At 41.5% G+C, this 20,677-nt stretch overlaps 1 protein-coding gene across 18 annotated transcripts in view; it reads right to left on the minus strand.

Annotated features, from left to right (window-relative positions):
* Window positions 1–20,677, minus strand: part of nfixb (nuclear factor I/Xb) — a 162,563-nt gene that overhangs the window by 129,514 nt on the left and 12,372 nt on the right. For 11 of the 18 annotated variants that reach the window (XM_045716152.1, XM_045716149.1, XM_045716142.1 and 8 more), the window contains exons 2-3: window positions 15,316–15,399; window positions 6,255–6,290 (exon numbers count right to left, since the gene is read on the minus strand). The exons of 1 other annotated variant lie outside the window; for it this stretch is intronic. In XM_045716152.1, coding sequence (XP_045572108.1) covers window positions 6,255–6,290; window positions 15,316–15,399 — 120 coding nt within the window. Of the gene's footprint in view, window positions 1–6,254; window positions 6,291–10,587; window positions 10,834–15,315; window positions 15,400–20,677 lie in introns of those variants that run through there. 6 more of the 18 variants (XM_045716153.1, XM_045716137.1, XM_045716136.1 and 3 more) reach the window with 3 other exon arrangements.

The raw sequence follows: 20,677 nt of genomic DNA on the forward strand, positions 1-20,677 counted from the left end.
AAAAATAAACTTTATGTGACGTGAATGTCTGGCTGTAGCCTACTTAACGTAAACCTTAAAGTATTGCACATTTAAAAAAAATTAAATAATCACTGAAGGGCTATACCATTTTCCACTCAAATTGAAAAGTTTCCATGTCAAAAGCTCACTCTGGCTTGAAGTCATTTTTAAAGCCCCAACAGTGAAATTCAGTTCAGAGTACTGTGGATACCTTTTCCACATAGAGTAGCAGCAGTTATTTGTGTTTGACTACTACCAAGGGCCCTGCCCTGCTCTCCACACTACTCTCAGTATGGCCTATAGCCACAGCCAGCAGACCCTCACAAGAATCTCAGGACACACACACACACACCCTTTCTGTGTTTGCTCATAGCTGCTAGTCCTCCTCAGAGTTCATGTAAGGTAAAGATATGTTATATTATGCGTATAGATTTTCCACCACTGGCCAGGGCCCAACTTCCTGCTCTGAGGAGAGAGCTGCAGTGCTTTGTTCCCAGGGCGACAGCGATTCCTCGCTGGACCGGGTGGCCAAACAGCGCAGACAGAGTGACAGAGAGACAGACAGAGAGAGCGAGATAGAGATACAGACAGACAGACAGACAGACAGACAGACAGACAGACAGACAGACAGACAGACAGACAGACAGACAGACAGACAGACAGACAGACAGACAGACAGACAGACAGACAGACAGACAGACAGACAGACAGACAGACAGACAGACAGAAAAAAGGAAAAAAAGAAAGAAAGGAGAAACTGAGACCAACAGATATGCAGCCATGCCAGCCTAAGATACTGATATTGTTGATCCCCCATCTCTCTAACTTCTAATTTTCCTTTTACCTTGTGTTTTCTTTGCAGCTCTTGAAATAAGGTTACAAGCGCTTTTGTTACAGCTTGACTTACATTTACATTTTAGTAATTTAGCAGACGCTCTTATCCAGAGCGACTTACAGTAGTGAATGCATACATTTCATAAAATGTTTTTCCTGTGCTGGCCCCCCGTGGGAATCGAACCCACAACCCTGGCGTTGCAAACACCATGCTCTACCAACTGAGCTACAGGGACTTGAGGGTTTGTTAGCATCCAAACGTCAATGCTCCTCCACCCGTCCCCAAGACAGGAAAACTCCTTCCCTCCAAGTTTAACCCATTAAATGCTCCATTTAACCCGATGAAGATCATTCTCATTCCTGATGAAAATATGTAAGCAAAACATATTGTTTACTCCGATGTACACTTTTATTATAAAGTGATCATTTTCAGATTGGTAATCTTAGCGAGGATCAGAGTTATCAGGTTCCAACTCACGGCTGCATCCATCACACCCTAGGCTAGAAAAACAAAACCGATTCTATTTCAACAGACTAACTCAATGAGGTAGTAACAAACAGGAAACACGATTAAAGTAGTGTCATTAATTGAGCCAAAACCCACAAGTCAACTTTCACCTTGATTCACCTGCTCATCAGAAAGAGTTGCAAAATGGCAGCATTACATGAGAACAATATGTGACGTCATTGGGTGACGTCTTCACTCTACAACTACCCTAACCTAAACTACCCCCCCTCCCCCAACCACCACCACTCCCCCCATTGGTTGTTGTGAGATGAGGTATTTTGCAGTTGTCTGCTAATGTACATAATTGTCTCTTCAGCCACAGCCAGGTGCAGGGAGAAGTGCTAATGCAGTATGTTTCCACAGTCAGATTTGGGGGAGGTTAGGGAGTGAAGTGCCATATGGGTTAGGAGTCAGTCGAGGAGCTGGCACACATGGTACGCTGGCAACACAACAGCCCCCCTCCTCCCCCACCAACACCACCTCCCCAATCATCACTCTGGTCTAGTGGTGCTGGCCGTGATTTTGACGGTCGGCACCAGACTGACAAGGGAGAGTCAAGAATGCACACCTGCGCCTCATGCTTAAGTGTGTGCAGGTGTGGGAAGTGTTTGAGCGTGTGTGTTTGCCGGTGTATGTGTCCATTAATGCATAATGCATAAAGCCTGAGAGAGTTTGAATGTGCATGTACGTGTGTCTGTTTTCACTCACATACTGTACGTGTGTGTTTTGGATGGGTGTGTTAAAATAAATGTGGAGATATTACCGATTCAGAGGTAAGATTGTGCCATATTTATGTGAGCTTGTGCATGCTTGGTTATGAGTGTGTTTGTGTCTGGTAGGGAGAGAGAGCGAGAGGGAGGCAGAGGGGTAGAAAGATCTCAGATTTCATACAGATGAATCCAGCAGCAATGTAATGAGGGGTCTATATATTTAGATCAGTGGGAGTTGAGGTCAGAGACCAGACTGCTGTCCCCACCTCCATTACAAACAACAGGCCCCTACTGTAGTGACCTTCAGTGGGGTGTCAATGAGCAGCAGCAGCTCTCTGCTGCTGACCTGTGACATGCCAAAACAATGGATCTTCATGCTCTTTCTCATATTACCAATCACACACTTGATGTGAAGTTTATGCTCCATTTGAGACAAACAAACCCAAAACATTTTGAGGTATTTGATATTAAAAGCACATCCAACTGCTTTTATAAATCACTTATAAATCAATTACAACACTACTACTGATAGACTTGGGACACAAGAGTCTACATTTCCGTCAAGAACAGACTCCCTCAGTGTTGTTAAGCTCCATACAATCCCCTCAATTCTGAATTGTGTGCCACTTTGCAATTCAAACACTGCCATTACACCCCACTACAAACCTAGTGGTGTGACAGAGTGTTGGTGGGTGAGGTCTGCATATCTCACCGATGCCCTCTGAGATTGGGCCCATCAGGCAAAAACACTAGGACTTATCATCTCCCCCCACACTAACACTCCACAGGGGATGGGTAGAGAAGAGAGAGAAGGTTGGATGGTGAGAAATAAATGGCAAAGGAAATAAAAACAACATACTGTAGACCTTTTCAACTGTTAAAACAATAACGTGTTCTAGCTACCACACCATGGCATGCCTCTCTGCAAACCCAAGCTGCCACACCCTCTCTTACACAAATACCACCATCCTCACCATATCTTCTCACTCCCAGACAAACTAGTTGTCAGGCAGTCAGTGGTCTAAATACTAGATAATAGGTGATAATAGGTGCTCCACTCTTTAGATTCATGACTAATCATGGAAAGCACATACTGTACCAACGTGTCAGTCCATCCCATGCAGCTTCCTTATTGCCCACAGCTCCGACAGAGCTGGGAGCTGGGATCCTTCCCTCCTTCCCTCTGTTGATTTGTAGGGGAAAGCCACATTTTCACTTGAGCCCCTTCTCTCTCCCATATTGTACAGAAGTATTTGTGTGTGCCTATGTATATTCTAGCTCAATTATGTCATTTGTGCTTGTGTGTGTGTGTGTGTGTGTGTGTGTGTGTGTGTGTGTGTGTGTGTGTGTGTGCGTTCTGTAGCCATGGCAACAGCACAACATATCAGCGACCACGGAACCGCACTGGGGCTAAAGGCATTGCCAGGGTTCTGCCAAAGCATAATCCATGCCAGGGGTGACATGAGCGAAGGGAAAGGCAGGAGGGTGGAGACGGCAGTGCGGCGCATGCACGCGCGCACACACACACACACACACACACACACACCACTCTCTCTGCACACACACTGGATATCCTCCTATTCTTCTTGGCTGGAGACTCCCATGGCAATAGCAATAGGAATCCATTCTCCACGGATGCTAGGACAGCTGTGCAGATACTGAATGAGACTCAGTTGGTTTGGGCTTTTCTGCATGCAGCTTGAGATAAAAACTACATGGTACTTAATTCAAATCTATATTCCCTCTTGCCAAAATACATCCAATTCATCCAGTCTTTGTCTTCCCCATCACACAGTGTACTGAATTCTACATAAAATAGACAGACATTTTTTGGAGATACAACAGTGCCCCCATCATGGACTTACAAAGTCTGATGGAAAATGTTCCAAAAACATTTATCAACAAAACCTTGAAATGTCCTTTAAATATTCTTGATATGTTCATTAAATGTTAACAAATCGGGGCATCTCTAGGTCCAGGACACAGTACCTCCTCCCTGAGGATTAGATAACAGCACCAGCCACCAGCCAGCCCATATCTGTGATTACAGAGACCAGGGCTTTGCCACCTCATTGTTTATGGCTGTTTGAATTTGCCAACTCCACCAACCACCAACCAACCACCAAAGGAGACTTGAGGCCGCCGGTGGTGGTGGTGGTGGTGGTGGTGGTGGTGGTTGCCTGGTAGGAATGAATAAGTAAAGGGAACACAGTGTCCTTGTGAGCGTCTGGCATTGTGGCCTGCCGGTGTCCCCATTACATGATGGGAAAAGAGCCACCCGCTGCCACGAGACACCTACAGGGCCATTGGGGGACTCCGGTTTCACCGTAACTCCAACCTTCAACTAGGGATAGAGGAGGAGAACATAATAAAGTTCACATGTCCATTAAATTCATCACTGACTTGGGCTGTCTGGAACACAGGAGTTATTTTTCTACTGGCTCACTCCAAAGGCTATATTCCACACCAATCAGAAAAGCACTATCAGACTACATACATTCATTGCATCATACTGATTGGCTTTACTGCAGGGCAGGGGGCTTGCTCTACGCACAACTGAACTCAAGCACAGTAATATTATAATTCAATATGTCCGCCATAGAAATTCTATAAAAGGCATGAAAGCCTAATTTTCTTCCCACTGAAATTCTGTGTTTTGGAGCACTACACTTTGGGTATTTGTTTTTGCTCAATAGATTAACCACAGTCAGTGCTGTCCGAGTGCCTCTTAAAAATCTGTATAAAACATCATTGCCATTCAGCCTAAAAAATGTGGATCCTGTAACATAGGCTAATCCAGTGATAACCACACAGCGGCCTAATCGCATTCGGACGTAGGACGGAAGGTTCTGGTGTGTTTGTGTGTGTTTGTTCGTGCGTGTGTGTGTCTGTGGTTGGGGAGTGCATGGGGCTGTTTGTATGAGTGTGTATCTTTACTTCAAAAAATCCAACATTTCTGTTTATTCAGACTGTGGTTCCATCAGATTTTAATCCCCTGAACAGCTGTTCCAACTCATTTTCCAGGCCTGGGGAGAGAGAGGGGAGAGGACAGGAGGAGGGGGGAGAGGAGGGGTGAGGAGAGGTTAGAGGAGGGGAGGGGTGAGGAGAGGTTGGAAGGAGACGGGTGAGGAGAGTAGGAGGGAGTGGAGGAGGGGAGAGGAGAGGATGGGGGGATGGGTGAGGAGAGTTTGGAAGGAGACGGGTGAGGAGAGTAGGAGGGAGTGGAGGAGAGGAGAGGAGAGGATGGGGGGATGGGTGAGGAGAGTTTGGAAGGCCACCTCACAAAATGTCTACATGGAGGTTTCAGTGGAATATGTTTTTATTCAAAACACCATGCCTGATAACAACTGATAATGACATAGATTATATTGGTCTATCTTCATGCAGCAACACACAGTAATACATACTCACTTAGGCCTAACATAATTTAGGATCATTTAGGGCAGATGTAGGCATGCAGGTAATTAAGACAAAGGTGAATTATTTAATGATCTGCAATACAAAGATGACTTGCAACAAGAAATATGTTCCTTAGGACTAAATTATTTCAAATTCTACAAATATATGTTTAGTCTTTCTGTCTCAAATATGCATGCAAATAATGGGTTAATGGTAAAACATTTTGGGTTTGCCACTTAAGGGTTAATTGCATGAAAATGGGAAAAGCAAGATACATTTTCAAGGCAACAAGTTTGCAAATTTTAGATGACATCATGAAATTATGTGAATTACTTTTGCTAAACATTAGGCCAATCTGCTTGAATAGACGGCTAGTAGGCTACTTTCTGCCAATCGGTGCTACGGGCTACAAACTGCAGAAATTAGGCCCAAAACAAAACTGTATTAAATAGCCATCTTGTTCTTTCTCCGCAGTTAACTTTTGGTTTATGTATGTTAAGCTTTTTAAACAACTTAGTAGGACTTTAGGCCGAGAGCAAAAGTGATTGACAAGCACTGAGTTGTCTAAAAAAACGGGCCAATATATTTTTGGGCCTTCCGAACGTGTGGGAAATACATTTAGCAAATTATGCTTCCTTTCAATAAGATGAATGGTTAAGTTAAACGAACGTTTTTTAAATTTGAGTATTTAAAAAAAAAAGTAATATGGGCTACAACAACATATGATAACAATACCTAATAAAATGTATATAACACACATTAGAATATATATGCCTTAAAATAAATAATAGGGCAACACTTACCACTAATGGATTGTTTAGAAGGTGAGTAGTGCAATACTTTAGTGTCGCGAGGGTGTTAAGAGGTGTGAAAAGCATTCCCGCGCAGGGGTCACCGTCCCGCGAGCAGGAGAGCAAAGAGAAGAGGATGTTAAAATGTCGTACGAGTAAGAATAGTATAGGGTGATCACATTTCATTTATTGTATAAACTTGTGAGCATAAACAAAATCATTAGCATAAAGTGGCTTAGGCAAATGCGAAAAGACAATGGTTATGACCTGGTGGCTTTATGGGAACAAGCCAAGCTTCCGTGTTATAGCCAAATAATAGTCTATGCCTAATAATGACTATAACAACAACAACAACAATAACAATGTCTTTTGTTATTTTTCAATATCACGGATACTCCACTGTGTAGAGAAGAAAGGTGTTGAATTCTGCTTTACTGATCTAATCTGGTTTGAATATTCTACCTATGACATAAATGAAAAAGCCCCACACTCTTACAAAAAAAGGGTTCCAAAAAGGGTTATTCGGGTGTCCCCATAGGATCATCTTTTTTGGTTCCAGGTAAAACTATTTTGGGTTCCATGTAGAATCCTCTGTGGAAAGGGTTCTAAATGCATCTCAAGGGGGCTGTACCTGGAACCTGAAGGGTTCTCGACAGCTGAATAACCCTTTTAGGTTCTAGATAGCACCTTTTTTTCTAAGAGTGTAGTGGTGCAAGACTGGAAAAGGCAACGCTATTCCGATAATGGTGTCTAATAACTCAGTCAATAGCCTATATCAGCCAGCCACACAACACGGTGAATTTGGTATAGTCTATTTCCATACCTACTGTAGATAACTTTGGTATGGGCTTACATTGGAATGTTTTTACAGCATAAAACATATATGCTTACTAAAAACAACACACGAATAAAGTCTATCCGGACCTCTGAATGCTTTCCATCATTTGCCTCTATTACACCCACTAGCGGTTCTGGAGGGGGGGGGGGGCAGTGCCCCTGTGACAACAATTTTGGACCCCCTTGTGGCCCCCTTAAATGTGGAGTATGAAAAATGTTTTACACAACTCATTTTTGCTATCGTTCTTTTTTTACATCCGTTATTAATGTAACTGGCCCCTCTAACAGTACAACTGGCCCCAGCTTGCCCCCCCCCCCAGTTGAAATGGTCTAGAACCGCCACTGATTACACCCCATCCATCTCGCCACTCTCCAGAAAGGCTTTTACCACTGTTAATAATTTATTCGATTATTTATAGTGTGTTGCCATATCCGAGGTCCAAACTCGTTTTTTAATTATTAACCTTAATTAAATAAACAAAAATGTGAGTCTACATCTGACAAGAGGCACATCAGAAGTGAAGGGAATACAGGAGGCTTGGGCTGGGCAGAGAGGCGCAAGCTCCACGCACGCTGGACGAGTGCTATGCACAAAGCTGTTCTCTTATTGAATATCTCCCTAAAATGCATGAACATACCAAACTCTATACAGTCAATGTATAGCTTTAAATAATATATTTCTATAGTTTATCCAGTCCAAATGATTTAGCCTATAGGCCTTCTTCTGCATATGTGCAGCACGTGCGGAATGTGCAGTCAGTTCTGTTGCCAATTCATTTTAATTAACGGACAAAAACATCTCTGGCTCTATGCAAGCTTCATTTTCTTTTCATACTGCCGTATAACCGCTTTAGTAAAATAATTACAACATTTATCAATTCCAGAAACCCTGTAAATAAATATGCATTAGCAAATGAAGCTATATGTGTATAGGCCTACCAAAATCTCAATGCTAAACTGTTGGAGAGAAAAGTTCGAGCCTATATAGAGATTCCTCTCTGTGCATCTGATAAAGTCCCATTCCACCATTTCTAAATATGTGGGCCTATTTTCTTTCTCAGTTGCATTTCATTTAGACCCGTGTGGCCTAAAAAAGTACAAGACACTCTCTTCCAATAGATATCCACTTCTAAAAAAGTATTCAAATCAGCTTTGTCTTGTTTCTGTCAATCAGGGAGTAGAACAGAGAACAACATATGATCATTCTACAGTTTTAAATGGAAGCAGACTACTGGCCGTGCCCGATGCTGAGAAAAACACCCTCTCTGCTTCTGTAACAGGAGTCAGAGGCATGGAAGTAAAATTGTTTTAATAAAACACTGTAAAATCAGGAATGAATTACACATCACACAGACCTTGGCAGTCTACTGTCCAGTGAAACCAAGGGATAAACAAGTTTGCTTTATAGGAATAGATTTCCAACAGTTATGCCACTGGTTAGGAGAGTCATAGAATTGCAGATAATATCAACAACCATTCTATTTTGGACCCAGAAAAAGGCATGGCTTTTTAAAGAATCCATAAACTAACAAGAAATCTACACTAAAATGCATAGAAAGAAGAAAAGCAGACCACTAAAATGTTTTTGCAGAAGCAGGAATATATTGATGCAGAGAGTTAAATGATGGGTGCCTCACGATTCAGTTTAGACCAAGGAACTTTGTTGGTTTATATTATGTGGATTTATATTGCTAAAATATGTTAAATATTTCAGTCAGTGGGCTCAAAACCCCCTGTTGTATGTCACATTTATCTGTGAACATATACTGTTGACAGTACAACTTCAAGCAGAGCTTTCTCTGGTGCTTCCCTCCAAGTTACTTTGCCAAGCTAAGGAAAATTCCAGTTCCAAGAGTAATGATATTGCACATAAGTCATAAATGAATAGTTACTGAACCTCATATATTTAGGGTTCTTGGTGAGTCAAAAGAAGTTAAGCAATGATGTGTGGCATTTGGCCACTTTAGGATCGAGCCTGACCTTAAATCACTGTTCATTTGACAGAGAAGTTATAGGACGATTACTAATACACATGATTTTATCAAAGTAAATACATCCATAAACTAAATAACTAACTGTTTAAGTTATCTTATGACTGCGCAATGTACTTTTTTGTTACAATCCATTGACCATATCTCTGCAAAAGTTACAACAGGCACTATAATACTTGTTAATACTCTCTATCCTCAAGGACAAATAGACTATAATTTCATAAAATAGATAAAGAGAAGCTTTATATACATTTTCCCCAAAAACTTGTCTAGAATTCTTGATTTAAAAAAAGATCATGTAGATTCTGAAACTGTTACCTGATCAACTCTCCAGTTTTAACAAATACAATATATCAAAACAGATTTGACCATTAATGAGCATATTGAACAATAATTGATTTAGTTATATTATATAGCAAGAGATTCTATATTGCTTTACAAAAGTACATTTTATTTGGGTAGGACCTTATCAATTACCAATTAGTGCCAATAAGCTGTTCAACTCATATGATATTCTTATCTGCCCAACTGTCCTCAGAAATGTGGAATATTGCATGTGGAAGTATCAGAGTAATTCCCTATTGAATATGAGTGAATTTTACAATGTATGGTGTATGTATACCAAATATACCAGGTGTTAGGGTCTGGACATGCACTGTATAGTTGAAAGTAGGGAGAAGCAGCACAGAGTAAAACATCAGAGGTAGGTTTCTTATTCAAAGTTATGGAATATTTCTTGGCTGTAAATTGTGGGATGGTTGTTTTACTATGAACATAAATGGTCAAGAGTTTATAATAGTAGATTAAATACAGTATGTGTGCTTGGTACAGTGGACCAGAGTCACTAAAATAAGTTAACATCAACTGGGCATGACCAGAACCTTGAAAATAATCCTTATGGCGCATATATGCAGTGAGATACTCGTGCGTAAAATAGTCTATACATTATATTCCCGACCATTTACTTTCACTAAATACGTACGTTAAATTAATCCGAATCGAGCACGGTTGAGTGTAGGCTACTGTAGAACTGGCGGCAGCACACACCGACCTAAAGTCCTCGACTGTCACAGATTCAACCGTTAGCGGATAAAGCTTTTTGACGGCCACGCTTCCACATGTAGCCTCTCTCACTGCCAAGCGTTTGCGAGATCAACATTTTGGAAAATGTCAATGTAAGACCATCACATGTAACACTAAACTTCAAGTCCAGTTTTCTGCACTCACTCCTTTCTCCTCCTCCACTTCTCCCCTCCTTTTATATTAAATAGATTCGGGAGGAGCGCCATTTTCTCTACAAAACCATGTGTAATGAAACGCACAAGAAAGCCCTGCGAAGAAATGCCATCTAAGAAGAAAACGTGTCAGAGATACAAGGTAAATACTATCAGAAAGGAACAGAGAGTAACAAATAAGCTCAAATTCAACTATTACATAGTTGCAAATGGTGGGAGCACTAATCCAACCCGCAACACCGACTGTATACTAAGCAATAACAATGAAATAATGGCATTTACCTGTGTCAAGCAGTACGGGGAGTACATGGTTATTTTTAGAAATGAAAATTGGAGAGCTTATTTAAGTTGGATGGAAGTTCGCTGTAGTGCTGCATTGCAATCGCTCGCCGTCCTGTTTCGCTCACTCCATGCTGTACTGTAACCCCGCCTAGAAGGCTGAAAGTGAAAGCTTACACAAACTTTTGGGGAAAAAAAGTTTGGTCTCCCACCCTCTTCCACGGATTCTCCTGTCGTGCGCACGGATATTTTTTTGGGGGATTGATCAGGGGCGACGTTGTTTGCTATACAACATAAAATCATTAACATGAATCTCTCAACTTCGTAAATCACGCGGTGGCAAACTTCTGCTTAATCCGGTCGTTTCAGCTCATACTCAGTAACCATGAATAATGACAATACACCGCTCTTTTTCTTTAGGCTAACAAATATGTTATTACGAGGGTTAAATGAATAATATCCAGCGTTTTATCAATACGACGTGTAGAGTAGCCTATATCCTAAACGAGAAGGTAAAATGCTTTACAGAAGGTCCACCAGTCTGAGCATTGTATTTTGCAATGAGCTAAACATTTGCTATAGCTACGATGTGATTTTGTTTTGATGTGTTTTCTATTAAATATTATTATAGGCTTATTAGGCCTACCAGTTAGTAAAGTCGATGCAATATTGCTGTAAGGTCAAAGGTGATGCTTCATATGGGGCCTATGGCCGACAATAAAGACATATAATGTTGATAAATAATGACTTGATATTAAGAGATTGACTTAAAATATTGGAAATGTCATTTGTTTTCCATCTGAGAAACGAGAAGGTAGACGAAATATTTAATGAGATTGGAATAGAACGAAACTGGGGTCTTGGTTTGGATTCATTTTATCTAGACCCATGTACATTTTACTCTAGCTATGTAAATGAATGGGTTTACCTACAATAGTATGACAGTGTTATTATACTACAGTTACACTGCCTCTGCATAAATTAGTTTGTGAAACAAATGTAAAAAATATTTGTCAGTGTTCTGCACATTTTGTGTTACTTCTATTGGTTTCTGCCCTCTGATACAAATGCACTTTCAGCATCTTGACTGAATTTCAGTGCACACTTCCAGCCCAGGCCGATGCACAAGCACACTTCCAGCCCAGGCCGATGCACAAGCACACTTCCAGCCCAGGCCGATGCACAAGCACACTTCCAGCCCAGGCCGATGCACAAGCACACTTCCAGCCCAGGCCGATGCACAAGTAAGACATTTAATTGTAGAGTGAATTGAACACTATGAGACATCAGATCCAGCCTGAAAGCTGTAACAGCGACTGCAGTTGAAACAGCAGAGCCACACTGTTGGTCTGGCATGGGGCATTTACTACAATGAAGTTGACTTGAAAATGAAAAACAGCCCAACCTGAGGACTGCTGGATAAGAACATACTGTTTGCTACCAAAACAAGATAGTGTCCCAAGGAAGGGGATGAGTATTAGAAAACACAGAATATTGGTCATACTGAGAACAATTTACAGAGGCATGTACCCTCTCACAGACAAAATCTCTCTCTCTCAATTCAATTCAATTCAAAGGGCTCTATTGGCATGGGAAACACATGTTTACATTACACACACACACGCACGCACGCACGCACACACACACACACACACACACACACACACACACACACACACACACACACACACACACACACACACAGACACAGACACAGACACACACACACACGCACGCACGCACGCACGCACGCACGCTTTTCACAAAGTAATAAAACAAGTTTTGGACCAGGTCCTAAGTGGGGTATAGTGTTTGGTGGAGGTAAAGTCATTGTGGAGCTGAAATGTTGATCTGACAACTGGAGTCCCTCAGATTTATGAGGCCTACCGCTTGTGCATTTACACCGCAAGCCTCTGCAGGAGAAACAAAGAGATCTGGGCTCTGTGTGGCCAATTATACTGCACACAACCAGGGGAGCCAGAGACTGAGGGAGGGATGGAGAGATATAGAGAGAGACAGAGAGGGAGGGAGAGAGGGAGGGAGAGAGGGATATAGATAGAGACAGAGAAGGAGGGAGGGATATAGAGAGATATAGAGAGACAGGGAGGGAGGGATGGAGGGAGGGATATAGAGAGAGACAGAGAGGGAGGGAGGGAGGGATATAGAGAGAGACAGAGAGGGAGGGAGGGATATAGAGAGAGACAGAGAGGGAGGGAGAGAGGGAGGGAGAGAGGGATATAGATAGAGACAGAGAAGGAGGGAGGGATATAGAGAAATATAGAGAGAGACAGGGAGGGAGGGATGGAGGGAGGGATATAGAGAGAGACAGAGAGGGAGGGATGGAGAGATATAGAGAGAGACAGAGAGGGAGGGACGGAGGGATATAGAGAGAGACAGAGAGGGAGGGAGGGAGGGATATAGAGAGAGACAGAGAGGGAGGGATGGAGGGAGTGAGAGATATAGAGAGAGACAGGGAGGGAGGGGCCGAGGGAGTGAGAGATATAGAGAGAGACGGAGAGGGAGGGACGGAGGGAGTGAGAGATATAGAGAGCGACAGAGGGAGGGATATAGAGAGATATAGAGAGAGACAGGGAGAAAGGGACGGAGGGAGTGAGAGATATAGAGAGAGACAGAGGGAGGGATATAGAGAGATATAGAGAGAGACAGGGAGAGAGGGACGGAGGGAGTGAGAGATATAGAGAGCGACAGAGAGGGAGGGACAGAGGGAGTGAGAGATATAGAGAGAGACAGAGGGAGGGATATAGAGAGATATAGAGAGATACAGGGAGAGAGGGACGGAGGGAGTGAGAGATATAGAGAGCGACAGAGGGAGGGATATAGAGAGATATAGAGAGAGACAGGGAGAGAGGGACGGAGGGAGTGAGAGATATAGAGAGAGACAGAGGGAGGGATATAGAGAGATATAGAGAGAGACAGGGAGAGAGGGACGGAGGGAGTGAGAGATATAGAGAGCGACAGAGAGGGAGGGACAGAGGGAGTGAGAGATATAGAGAGAGACAGAGGGAGGGATATAGAGAGATATAGAGAGATACAGGGAGAGAGGGACGGAGGGAGTGAGAGATATAGAGAGCGACAGAGAGGGAAGGAGGGAGGGGAAAGTGTGTGGTCAGGGGGTTGTGTAGACCACATAACTGTAACCTCCCCTTCTCACCACACAAGGTCATGCTCACAGCATTCCATACCGGTTGATTCCATCAGTGAATATGAAATGACTGAAATGAAAACGTTACCTTGATATTTTGAAAATTATATACCAAAATAAATTCTGATAAGCACTAACTTTCAGAGTGACAAACATACACATAATTTGGGCAGTTGTGTAACAGCAGGTGGAATGAATCCTGTTCCTAAGTTGTAGACTCTGTCTAACTCAGTGTATTCATGGAAGTTCTCTCTCTCTATCTTTCTCTCTCTGTCTCTCTGTCTCTCTGTCTCTGAAGTCATAAAAAGCACACAGGACCACAAAAGTGAAAGGTTACAGAGAATGGGTTCGAAGGGGATCAAAAACTGTTTTCCTCCTTTATAGAGTTGAGTTGACTGCAACACACGCAAACACTCATCCAGCATCGCTCCTTAAATGAGCCCCACATTTAGTGGTCTATGGGAGTAAATCGCTCATTAAGTAACACATGGTAGAGCCATATGCTATGGTTGTTGAGTCTGTGGCTCTCCTTTTCACACGCTGGAATATACATATTTGCTGTGCTACAACACTCATTGTGGTAAAGTCAATCATGGATTTGCTGTTATAATGAAGTACTGTAGCAGCAGCATCTGCAAGGGTTGTTTTGTATACCACGAACACACAGAATCTATGGAACAACTCAAATATACCACTCAGAAGTTAAGCACAGAATTCACAGGGTTCAAAGTTTGTGCTCTAAGATTAGGATTCCCAACCAATTACTCCCTCATATATGAAGACCAAATGGACAGACAGAGGATTCTGAGGTAGCTGGAGTGGTGATGTGTGATGGTAGCCATGCGATGTGTGGGGCCTAACCTCCCTATGAGGAGGTGAGTACAGATACCCTTCTCTGGATGGCCTTGAACTCACTGGCCCTGATATCTAATATGGTCATATTAATGCTTCTCCCCTCTCCAACTTCTCCACCAACCATGATACTCAATTACCTCCCATTATGGCTCATTTCTGTACCCCGGGACACACAATACACTGTAGCAACCCAGATTCTCTATAACTTGGCAAAAGGCTTTAGCTGGAAACAAAGAGTAGAAAACTGGCTCCCACCTCATTAACAATCACATATTCAGTCATCCACAGACTCCCACTCCCTCCATCCCGCAATTCTCTTTTTATTACCATTTCATTTCAGGCCGATCGCTGTAAATCCAATGCGCTCGCTGGGTGGAATTTTTAAAGCTGCATGTTTTTTTCAACTGTGTATAGTTTTCTAGTTTTTTTTGGTCCTTTTTTCATTTTATACAACTCTGCATGCTGCACATTATCGTTATAATTTTCTTTCCCACGAGGGAAGGGTGCTTCGGCGGAGTTGCAAGGCCTTTTTCTTAAAGTGTGTGTGGAAATAATGATTGTAATGGTTTGCAGCTGAGGAGAGGGAGCTGTGAGTGACATTATGATTGTGGTACAATTACCAAGAGCATGAAAGCAGACCATCAGTCAGAATAATGACTAATGACTCAAATAACACATTAAATAATCATAATAATAACAATAATAATGCATACCCTGTAGGAATCTGATACTACAAAGCATTCAGGCATCCCAGGACCTCTGGAGGGGTCTTCATTCACCAGAAAGGTTTCGGTGGCCTGAAACGTAACACAACAATCATTCATAGTATCAATGCATTTACCATCCTCTAAACAACTCCTTAACAAATACAGCACACAACACAACATCATTTTAATTAGAATAATAATAACGTTATTGTAATATTATTGCTATTATGTATTTATGATTTATTAATTATTAATATTATTATTGTTATTGTTCTTATAATTATAATTATTACTATTGTTATTATTATTGGTCAGAAATTATGTGCCAATTACAGTTTAGTCAAGCAATATCAGCATCCTGTACAGAATCTCTAATGGAGAATCCCTACCCCTCTTATACTCATACACAAAGCATGATTCATAATGTGTACTAGCCAACTCATATATGATGCAGGCCTGAACTCCGTTGCTAGCACCAGAATGGAGACCAGACCGTTTCAGCTGCTTTTGGATCACACCACACAATACACACTGACACAATGGCATTTCCTGTCCCTGGTTGTCACCAGGTGACTTCTCCCACAGCGGTGACTGATTCAGCACAAAACATTCACACGGGGCATACATTCACTGATCGATGCAGCAAAGGTATTTTTCTAAGTGTTGTTTCCATTCAGCACAGTTCATTTGTATGCTGTGGAACACACCAGCTGGGCCTTGAGCGCTGAATGAGTATCCATTCCAATTCTGCCGTCAATTGAGGCAGGCCAGCCCAGACAACATAGCTGGGAGGAAACCTTGATATGGAGAGCTGGGGAAAAATCCTATTTTCCAGAACCGTAAATCCTGATTTCTCAAGTTTCACAAAACAGGAACAAACACTGTTCGAAGCCAACTCTGAATGCATGCTACTCTTAACTTGTACCTGGTAAACATACACTATATACACTAAAAACAGACATTAACACACACACACACACAGAGAAAACACAGGAACAATACTTGAAGGAATACTTACACACACAGACACATGCATAAACACACAACACTATAATAAGTCCCAGACTTTGGCTAACCAAGCTGCGGCTAGAAACACAGGCTATTCATATCCCACCCAATGAGAGGTTAGCTCTCTTGTCTTCTCCCTTTCCCTTTTAACACTGAAGGGGCATCTGTGCCTGTGTGTGTGTATATGTGTTGGTGTGTTTGTGTACGCTGTATAAACTAATCATTTAATGCAAATCCATTGCTTACTTTTGTATGTTTACTCTTCAAGTTAGATTTCCGAATAAGAAATGTGAGTGTCATCCAAAAGAACCGAAAACTCCAATTAGACGATTCATGGCGTTCGGCTTCAACAACCATGTTCGTACCGGCCACCATTAATATATATGGAGGAGAACAGAGTGAAAACATAAAAGAGTTGTTCTATTACAACAAATGCTCTTTCTCAGCTCTTCAAAGGTTGTTAAAGACCAAGGTTCATCTGTAGTATGTCCTTTACTCTCCTAATGGACATAGGCATATCGTCCTAACAAAGGCATTTACAGTAGTAGTTCTGCTTGCCACATATTGGCTATTTCTGTGATAATGATACCGTTCTCTTTTTATTTTTTTTATTTATTTCACCTTTATTTAACCAGGTAGGCTTCATCAGAGAAAGAGGCTTATTCTCAGGCCTGAGGGTGTTACAGTACTAAAAGCGGTTGGATTGGCCAGTGGTTTGCTGAAAGGAGGGAGGAATGAAGGGATGGAAGGATGAAGGGATAGCAGAGTAAAACCTCTCTCTCTCTCTGCTGCATGGATTGCCTTCACACTTGAAAAGGGGCATCATTTGTTTGAGGCGGCACTGATTGTTTGATGTAGCTCCCTGTAGCACTGGCCCCTTTTTCCGTTTTCTCTCTGTTTTTATGGAGCATGTTGTCAATTATATATGCCACCCTTTTGCTATATATATGTAACATATGCCTGATCCATATGGCCAGCCTTGAGCGAAAATAGTATCAAGGCCTCACTTAATTAACACTTAAAAAGCTACAAAAAATGATTTGATGTCTGTGATTGAGTGACCTAGATGGGCTGTTTTACAGAATTCAAATGTTCATCAAATGCAATTGATTGAGATTTGATTTCTTAACATTCCCATGTTTGGTGAACAGTGAATGCTCAATTTAACTGTATGGATTTGACCAGCAACTAAAACAAAGGCAGAAATGCTTAATTTTCCATGCCGCAGACACACAGTGTCTCTCATCAAAATGATATACAGTCAGGTCCATAATTATTGGCACCCTGAGCTATATTGCATCGTCAAAAAATGTGGAAATTCTATTATTTTATACTAATTACACAGAGAAAGATATTTAGTAATAAAAAAATTCAAAATTATAGGAAAATATATGAAATTCTCTTATGTTGATGACTTTTTGCAAATCCAATCAGTTTTCCACATTGATTCAACTCATCACATTTAATTATTTTGTTGAAATGACGTGGAAACAACGTTGATTCAACCAGTTTTTGCCCAGTGGGTAGCACCGCCTGGAGATTGATAAACGCCATTGGCACTCGGATTAGAACCGGTTCCTATGGTCAGATGACATGATATTGCAATGGCCATCTCAGTGTTTGGACTTGAACCCCATTGGAAATCTGTGGTTTGAATTGAAGAGGTCAGTCCATAAGAGCAGACGAAAGATATCAAGGATCTGGAAAGATTCTGTACGGAGGAATGGTCTAAGATCCCTCCCAACGTATTCTCCGTCTCATACAACTTTGTAGAAAAAGGCTCAGTGTGGCTATCCTCGCAGGGGAAGGGTGCTAGAGTATTGAAAATAGGGGAAGTGTTCTAGAATCTAGAGTATTGAAAACAGTGGAAGGGTTCTAGAGTATTGAAAACACGGGAAGGGTTCTAGAGTATTGAAAACAGGGGATCCAATCATTTTGATCCCTATCTTTTTCAGATTTAAAAAAAAAATAACTTGTTAAAAAATATCTTTCTCTGAGCAATTGTATTAGTATATAATAATATATTTTCCCATTTTTTTGAGCATACAATATTGCTCAGTATTTGTATTATTTATTTTATACAGTCATTTTTGCTCATCTTGATCAAGGGTGCCAATAATTATGGACCTGACTGTATTTATTTTATTTTTTTATTTTTTATTTCACCTTTATTTAACCAGGTAGGCAAGTTGAGAACAAGTTCTCATTTACAATTGCGACATGGCCAAGATAAAGCAAAGCGGTTTGACACATACAACAACCCAGAGTTACACATGGAGTAAAACAAACATACAGTTGATAATATAGTACAAAAATAAGTCAATATACAATGTGAGCAAATGAGGTGAGATAAGGGAGGTAAAGGCAAAAAAAGGCCATGGTGGCAAAGTACATACAATATAGCAAGTAAAACACTGGAAAGGTAGATTTGCAGTGGAAGAAAGTGCAAAGTAGAAATATAAATAATGGGGTGCAAAAGAGCAACATAAATAAATACAGTAGGGGAAGAGGGAGTTGTTTGGGCTAAATTATAGATGGACTATGTACAGGTGCAGTAATCTGTGAGCTGCTCTGACAGCTGGTGCTTAAAGCTAGTGAGGGAGATAAGTGTTGTATGTATGGGGGTTGCCCCACTTGGCATTTTTTCATGGCACAGGATAAATTAAAACATATACACTTTCTCTCTCTCTCTCACTGTCTGTCTGTCTGTCTGTCTGTCTGTCTGTCTGTCTGTCTGTCTGTCTGTCTGTCTGTCTGTCTGTCTGTCTGTCTGTCTGTCTGTCTGTCTGTCTGTCTGTCTGTCTGTCTGTCTGTCTGTCGCTCTCTCTCTCTCACACAGACACACACACACACACACACAATATAAAAGCACCTGACTTCCCGTACTAATTTCCAAACCAGTCTTTCTGGCCTCACAACAATCCATAAGAACAGTCATCTCCATTATTGATCAGACAGTGATCATCATCGTTATCACTCCTCATCCCCACTGGACATTGTCATCAATAGTGCCACTTAGTTTTCTACAGCATCACTGATATCCTCCCAGTCCCACTCAGTGGCTGCATGGAGCTTCATTGTATACTCGCTAACAAGCTAACAAACCTGTGCAGATCAAATAGAGGACAGGGAGGGGGAACTTGTTTGTTAAAACATGTGGGGGAGAAATATGAAAGGAGAAATGTACGTTGTGTGAGTCCACGCCAGAGCCCCCTCAGGGAAAAATTCTGGAAAAATGTGATATTTTACACCTGCATCTCAGGAGGTGAGGGGTAAGAGAGGGGGGATAATAATTAGAAGGGTGTGATTGGAGATTGCTTATTGTTGTAGGTCTGTTTGAGGTTTGCCTTTGGTTCTTTCTCTTGCATTCCATTTTAAGTCTGAGGTGTGGATAATGTATGTGATGCAAGTTTATTATGTTTGCTCAACCTGGTTCTAAATACAGAAGAAACGTTGAAAAATTTAAATATGCAAATACAACTTGACTGATAAATATCCTGTGAGCTCAGTTGAATGAATACTGGTGTTGGCTCTAATTCTTCATTAGAGACCCTCAACTGGAGGGCAGGCAAAGACATCTATTGTTGGGACATTTTTACAAATGAAACTAGGAGGACAGAAGACACTGTAAAACAGTTCCAAACTAAATGGAATAAAATGACTCATTAAGCGTTGGTGTGCAGTCTGCATTGGTCATAGCACTATGGTTGAGTCTGGACTATATCAAACATTTGAGGCAGTATTTTGAATACCATTTAGATGACCTGTTCACAGTCATTTAAATTTGGTCTGACGCTAAAAATACATTATAATGCACATTTAATGTGTGCCCAAGAGAGCGGGTTAGTGAGGTAGCCTAGCAGGTTGCCTAGCAGGTAGCCTAGCAGGTTGACTAGCAGTTAAGAGCGTTGGGCCAGTAACCAAAAGGTCGCTGGTTTGAATCCCTAAAATGACTAGGTGAAAAATAGGTGAATAATCTGTTGATGTGCCCTTGAGCAAGGCACTTAACCCTAATTGCTCCTGTAAGTTGCTCTGGATAAGAATATCTACTAAATGACTAAAATGTAAAAATGGGTGTGATGTGGACATCTTCTTCTCTCTGCAGTGGGCACTGCAAGATGCCTTTAAGGGCTGAGACTGGCATTCTAAAACAAGGGGCCTCATTCTAAAGAATCAATGGCTCAAAATGTACATAGTCCTCATAGGTTATGGCACCACTAGCACATACACCCGCAATAACATCTGCTAAACACGTGTACAGTATGTCACCAATAAAATGGGATTTGATTTGAGTCTACCCTAACTGCTAATCTAAGATGACCTTACATGACACCAAACCTATAAAGATGAAATGAGAAAC

Source organism: Salmo salar, chromosome ssa03 (assembly GCF_905237065.1).
Source record: "Salmo salar chromosome ssa03, Ssal_v3.1, whole genome shotgun sequence".
Lineage (NCBI taxonomy): Eukaryota > Metazoa > Chordata > Actinopteri > Salmoniformes > Salmonidae > Salmo > Salmo salar.